Source organism: Phycodurus eques, chromosome 12 (assembly GCF_024500275.1).
Source record: "Phycodurus eques isolate BA_2022a chromosome 12, UOR_Pequ_1.1, whole genome shotgun sequence".
Classification (NCBI taxonomy): domain Eukaryota; kingdom Metazoa; phylum Chordata; class Actinopteri; order Syngnathiformes; family Syngnathidae; genus Phycodurus; species Phycodurus eques.
The window spans coordinates 1823371-1830790 of record NC_084536.1 but is presented as its reverse complement, the minus strand read 5'-3'; the positions used below and the strand labels follow the sequence as shown (position 1 = coordinate 1830790).

Here is a 7420-nt window from a genome sequence, read left to right as displayed (position 1 = left end):
AAGTAAAAATAAACAACTGAGATACCATGGTTGCACAAGTGCACACACCCACTTATAGAAAACCGCCGCAGGCACGGGGACAGTATGCAAACTCTACACAGGCGAAGCTGGGATTTGAACCCGCAACTTCACAACTGTGAGGCAGATGTGGTATTTATTGATTTATGTATTTGTTTGTTTGTTTATTATAGATGATTGAAGAAAAATGGGCTACAGCAAAAAGGGCACTTTTTTTATCCAGAGCAAAAGGACAGGTGCTTGAGTACCACTCGGGGTCTATGCGTGCACGTGCGTGATCATCAGGATGTTTATGTGTCACACAAATACGATATAGTGGAACCTCAAAACTTTTCAAACGTTTCGTGACGCCAGTTGACTTCCAAGTTGTTGGAAGGAACTGTGGCGAAGCGACCACCTACTTGTTCTCATGCATTTTATCACAAAACAATTTGGCAAACTTGAGATTGGCTTGCTGATAGGCCCATTTTGGGAAATTGGCAGCTAACGAAGCACACACGTCAGACTGCTGGAACGCTAATTGATGTTAATGACACAATCTCCACAATACTGCACAGAGAACGTGTTTACATGTGCTAAGTCACCACACTTCATTTACACATTAACAGTGTTTAAGTATAAGAAATTTCAGAAATACTCTACTTAAACAATGATTCAACTGAAATGTATTGCACATAAAAGTCAAGTAAAAATATTACCTAAATATTTTTTTGTAAACAGTACTGTGCATACCAAATGTACTGCAATGAATTTAAAAAAAAAAAAAAAAAAAGTTTAAGACTCCAAACTCTGAACTTTCAACATTTAATTCAGAGATTCTCACATACCACTAGAGTAGTGGTACTTTTAACACACTTGGAGAATCACTGGGATTAAATGTAAGCAAAATAAAGATATTCGAAAAATAAATAATTTTACATGATTTTACAATTTTACATTTAACATTTTTTAATTTTATGATATCATGGGTTTATACAAATCCTAACTATACTTAAAGATTTGAATGCATTATTATTAAATGTTTTCAATAAATTGTGTATTATTTTGATTTTGTGCATTTTACCTACTTTCGAGCTGGCTCACGTGTTCATTGTGGAACTCGAACGTTCCCTTTGAGCACAAACGTTGCCCCCTCCCACACACGCGCAAACGTGGCACCGCCCCCCCCCCCCCTCACGGGCCAATGAGCTGGTACCCGCTCAGTACCCGCCTCCTCTACCACCGCGACCAATCACAAAGGACCAGAATTTACTTAACTAGCCAATCAACAGCGGCCCTTCTTGTACGTCACACGAAGATGGCGGCGCCCGTCAGAAGGACTATCCGACGACTTCTGCAACAGTAAGTCCTATTTTATGCTTTTTTTTGGACGCCTTTGCTGGAGCTTGTTCGGCTGACCGTTGGGCATATTTTGCTAGCCTTGTCGGCAGCCTCAAGGAGTCAAATCACTGCATGGAAGGCTTCATTCGTTTGTTTTCCCTGTTATATAAAAGACCAAGAACGCGCATTTTGTGCCAGTTGACGTTTAATACGGTTGTTGTGTTGTTGTTTTTAGCCTAATAACTGATCATTTGTCCCTTTGCTTTTGCTAGTAATATGGCTATGCTGCTGAATGGAGTGCAAAATGTAAGCTCAATGGTCAGTCAGGCTCCCGAATGGTGGCTGTGCGGTCATTTTCTTGCCCTGTCAGGTGTCACCAGCCTCACATGAAATGAAGCTTGCAAGGCGATAGAGCCTTGCAGTGCATTGTGGAGTGCACTTCCCTTTCTGCAATTTTGCAAAGCACGTGCAACAGCCGAGTATTCTGTTGAAGCTCATTTGTTTTGATTAGGGTTTTTTTTGGATTTGATTTGATTTTTTTTTTCTTGTGTTAACTAAAACATTGTGATTCTGTGTTTTATATATGATTGCATTCTCAAATTATGTGCAGCAATGTGTGAGTCCTCTCTGTCAAAAGTGCAATATAAAGTAAAATGTTACTACATACTGTAAATAGGCTTAAGTATACTGTAAATTATTTTAGAAAATACTGAGAATAGATCTTAGCTTGCCAATAGACTTCATTGTTTTACACAGACTGAATTAACAAAAATACAATTGTACTTTTATGAAGACAATTAGACCACTACAACCTCAATAGTATTAAAGGTATGTCAAATATTTCCAAATATCGTAGAGAGATGACAAATGCCTGTAATATTCTCATTCCTCCAGGGCATTGAATCGATCACAGCCGGACTGTTCTGGTTGTTTTCGAAGACGTTTGGCCTCCCGCAGCCGAGAGAAGCCTTCTCGGATGAGAGGCAAAATGTCCAGTTGCCATCGATTCAATGTTCTGAGCAAGACATGAAAAATATTTACTTTTTTCCCCTTATTTGATTGTTTTGCGATTGGCTGGCAACCAGTTCAGGGTGCCCGATGATAGCTGTGATAGGCTCCGGCACGACCGCGACCCGAGTGAGGAGAAGCGGCTCAGAAAATGGATGGATGGATGGACAGACATTTTAAACAACAGGCACAATTTCAGTGTGGTCTAAAGGTCCGGTAAAATACGGTGATGTCAATTTGTGCGCAAGCCGTTGAGGGTTACGTGATAGTAGCGTTCCCGCATGGCACGGCACAGGAAGGGTTTCCTCAATCTGCCAGCGGAGCAGGGCGCTGACAGCGGCCTGTCGCTGAAGCCGCTCGTCTGCCTGGAGATGATGCTATGCGGCGTTTTGTGCAGGAAGCTTGTTCAGTGCCCTCCTTTCTGCCACAGTTGCCAGGCTGTCCAACTCTGTGCCCGTGACGCAGCCCGCTTTCCTCCTCAGTTTCTCCAGGCGACAAGCTTCCCTTTTCCTCACGCTGCTGCCCCAGCACACAAGTGCCTACATGAGGGCGGTAGTCACCACAGACTGGTAGAACATGATAAAGAGTCTTCTGAGGAACTGCAGGTGGCTATGTCCTTTCCAGCACGTTTCGTCAATCTTGGCAGTTCAGTCCAGCCTTTTCATCCAGCTGCACACCCAGATGTTAGTACATCTGTACAATCGCCACACTGTTGGCGTTAATGCCAACCCTTTCAGGGGTGAGGTCTGGGCCTCCTAATGTTCAGCACCATTTCACTTGTCTTGGTGGCGTTTAGGTGCAGGTGGTTGGAGTCGCAGCATTTGATCATTTGTGCTGCGGGCCACGTAAGGCCCATGAGATCATTTGACCTGGGCCGCCATGCAAATTTCAAAACAAATAAAGTCCTCCCAAAAGTAAATCACAAATGCTCTTATGGTAAGAATGTTGAATAGAATTTTTTTCATGTTTAATAAGGGCCTTGGAGGCCTTCATGAAAACTGAAACGTCCCCTGATTAAAAATAATGAATTTCTATTCAACGTTCCCTTTCTTTTGTGCCGATATATTTTGCTTTTAACAGCACCTGCGTAACAATAATGTAGTCAATAAAATAGTTATGCAGGCTTATCCCTAGTGTAAATAAATGCTTTTTTTGTATTAAATGATGGATGGATTTTGATAATATTCAGGCATATGCATTAATGCAAGTAAAACTACAAAGCATTGCTGTTATCCATCTTTTTTTTTTTACAGAATTTAATTAGGTCGCGGGTGAGCTCGAGCCAATCGCAGCTGAGATTGTAACGCAGAACCTCTCGAGCAACTGAGTAGAAATAAACAAAGTTGTTAAGCATTGCACAGACCTCCACCAAGGCCGAACGCTCCTGTCCGACTTGTTTGATGGACGAATCACGACGTGAGAGGCCATCCGCTTCCACATCAGCTCATCAGTTGGTCCCGATGCAAGTAGACTGTAACTGTGAAAAAGGTGCAAATAACCTCTCCAATCTGGGAGGGGTAGACTAAATGTCTGATCGCCTATTGTTATAAACAATTTCTGAATGCAATTTAAAAAAAACATTTTTTAGACACGAGAAAATACAAAGCAGATTGTTTTTTGCATTTTTATTTCAAGAATGATCCCTTTCCCCTCGAGATCTGTTTTGGCGAATAATGAAATGCTTTGTAAGAAAATGTTGAAAATGCAACGGCCCCAATGATCGGCACAACTCCTGTTTCCGTGTTGAGCGGAGTCATGTTGTTATGCTGTAGTGTGAATGGAGCTCAATATCCTATTCTTGTTTACACCGCAAACTAGTTGAGAATGACTCAGCAGCGCCTCTGCTGGCTGCAGCTGTGTAGTGCACGCCATTTTGTGTCAATTGCAATTGTTCAACATCTGATTCCAAATAACTGACATAATTTGACAAATCCATTTTTGTGTAGCCACGCTATTATTTGTGTCCTCACCAAAATAAAATGGGTTGTGTCGTGTTTGCATAATCTTGCTTACTAATAACCCATCAGAATGCCTCTCGCCCTTGCGTTTAACACTTGGCGGAGGTAATAAATGTAATAGGTAGAATTTACAGCCTCAACAAAGGGTCATGTGTTGCTAATTGGATCCGTTGCGACTCGAGGGAAGCGGCGTCTACAAGGTTAAATGCTCAGACGGCCGAGACCGCGAAGAGGAATGTGCGCGCTTGTTGTTTTGTTTTATGGACAGCCTAGAGCCGCCCGCGCTCGGCCTCGACACTGGCGGCAGACTGCTCTTTGTCACCAACACACTCGCGCCAAAGATGCAACGGCATCCTGGGAGGAAGCGTCGACTGCCGCTATGAAGTCGACAAGTGATGAAAGTAGCCTGGAGCTTGTCAATTAAGAGAGCCGAGGCCTGGACCTTATAAGTTAATGGGCAGTTTCCCCTCTGGGGGCCTGCTTGGGCTATATAGCCATGCTTATAAAAAGCCCAAGTGTTATGCGCCCCTATAATGTTTTCAGTTAAGAGACGTGAAGCGGCACACGCGGTTGCTAGAATCTTTTTCCATGGTGGCGTTCGGCATAAATTGCGATGGGACTTTCTTATCTGCCGCCGTAGTTTTAAAGTGGCCACGACTGTGCGGGACATTTTTTGATGCTACTTCCCAAGTGGGCTCCACAGAGTCACTGATGAGCCAGTATTATTGCAATATTTTAACCACCAGTAATATCGCAGTGCAGTGAAAACATGCATTCCAAAAAAAAAAAGTCCATTTTGTACACTTTTTCTTTTTTTCTGTTTTTATTTTATGGGCTGGAACCAACAACAAAATTGCTTATTGGCTGTTTATCCCCACTTATTCAAAAAGGATTTGGGGTGTAAAAAAAAATCAAAAAAAAAAATGCAAAAAATAAAAACCTTGTCCCCCCCCCAATGTAATTATAATGGATGTCAATTATCCACGACTTTTCGCTATTGCCAGCCTGATCCCTATCCCCCCGCGTACAGCGGGCGTCCACTGTACAGTGATTACGTATTGATTATCTACAGCAGCATTTCAACAAATTTTAAAGTTCTGTTTGAAAAATGAAACTCATACAGATTTACGAGACACATGGCAAAATACTTTCAAGAAGGCCAATTCTAATCTAGTTTTTAAAAATTAATAAGCATATGTATTGTCCTTTCTTACAAGCAGGGATATTTTAATTTCCTGCAACGTTAAAATGTAATTTAGCTGCAAGCCATAATGATCAAAATTGTACAAAAATTCTCTACTTTATTCTGTGTGGTAAATCTAAAGAATATGACCAAGTTTTTGAATTGAGCTACTGAAATGAGATAAGTTTTTCACAATTCTAATTTGTAATTTATTGAGCTGCACCTGTATATGTTGGGGAACAAATGATCGATAATACGTATGCAACTGAAGGATTGCTCCGCATTACACACACACAAAAATCAATAATTTAATTAAGTGGATACAAGAACACACTTTTATTTACACAATTTTTTTTTACCTACAGAACCTTCTCCAAAGTATGTCATACAAGTATAACATGTAACCAGCAAAGAATTTGCGGCTGTAAATTCATGTAAGTAAAACACAACACAAAACACTTTAACAAGTGACCGCCATCTTGATGTTTGCTCGTGACGTATGCTCACTTCAAGCGTTTGCACTGTCCAAAATATTTAAAATATATATGTAAGGCATATTTTTGCCTATAAATAAATTGATGCCTCCATATTTTCCAGCTTTAAGGAGTTTGACTTTGGAGGTTCCAAAGTACTTCCCAAGAGTGGAAATGCCAGCCACTCGTAATCTGTACCACGAAATATAACGATTTGATGTATCACAATATCCATATTTTGTCCTAGCCCTGTAACGTCCCGAGTGTACCTAACTGTATACCCTTGAATGCGCCTAATACTACAATCGCATTCATTTGCGTGGGATTTATTTGTATAGCGGAGGGGGGGGGGGAATCCTCGCTGAAAATCCCCTCACTCATCTGGTGTCGTCTGTGCAGGAGCTGGCTTTGGCTTCCGCTAGAAAAATAAATGGCTGTTTGAATAAACACCCGCGTGTTGACACCTCATTTCCTCATTGATTGGCGCTGGTAACCGAGAGCTCCAAGTGTGTGAGCGTGAGTGTGCGCGTGTGTGTGTGGCCATAATCCAATCAGGCGGGAAAACAGCCAGTGGGACTGTGTAACCAACTTCTTCAACCACTTCACCCTGTGCGCAATCTTGAGATTTGAATGTATTATTTCAACATTTATTGACTTGAAGGTACTGTATTCCCTCAACGTGCCGATTGTTTTGGCCACCCCCTTTACCCTTTTTTATTCCCTTGTACGGTGGAAGATGAGGTCGTACGATCCAGAAACTTTTGGATTTCTCACGATTCAAACGTCACACGAGACATTCGCATCTCATGCCAGACCAGAGTTTAGTTTCTGGCGTGTTATTTTTCTTTGCGGCGCTTATTTCAAAAGATGGGCCTTTGTTGCGCATGACAGCCACACAAAATTTGAGCATATCATGAATTCACTTCAATTCAGTTTTTTATTATTATATCGTGCCAAATCACAGCAGAAGTTGTCTGAGGTCATGGAACAGGTCACAAAGCACCCTCCTCACTCATTAAAAGAACAACTGAAGCCCACATGAGCAAGAAGTAGTGACGGAGGCAAGGAAAAAAAAGAATAACTTTGTTATGAAGAAGCAAAACTCCTGCGTCACAGTATGCAAATTCGCCAAAAGATATATGAGGATCCCTTCGCCGATATGAACAATGGATTCACTTGTTTTAAAACTTGTATGGCTGTTAATTATGTTGAAATGTTACTCAAGTAATATTTTTACGATGGAGACAGTTTGACCCAGGCACGGATTATTTCCATTGCCGTTATGTCCGATGGGAACCGATTGTGTTTGACTTCAGAGGTATCGCTTGGTGTTTCCCCGCGCTGAGATTTACTGGGACAGATGCAGCGTAATTACGAGCAAGAAAAAGAGGCAAAGAAGGTCTCCTACTGAGCTCCAATAATAGTCATTTTTTTCCTACTGAGTAGACAGAATGTATGTC

The 7420-nt window shown here is 41.6% G+C and overlaps 1 protein-coding gene across 1 annotated transcript in view; it reads left to right on the top strand.

Annotated features, from left to right (window-relative positions):
• The first annotated feature begins 1299 nt into the window (after positions 1–1299).
• Positions 1300–7420, top strand: part of clybl (citrate lyase beta like) — a 56525-nt gene continuing 50404 nt past the window's right edge. Inside the window, exon 1 of the mRNA XM_061692143.1 lies at positions 1300–1359. Within this exon, the coding sequence (XP_061548127.1) occupies positions 1316–1359 (44 nt within the window). The 5' untranslated portion in view covers positions 1300–1315. The remainder of the gene's footprint in view (positions 1360–7420) is intronic.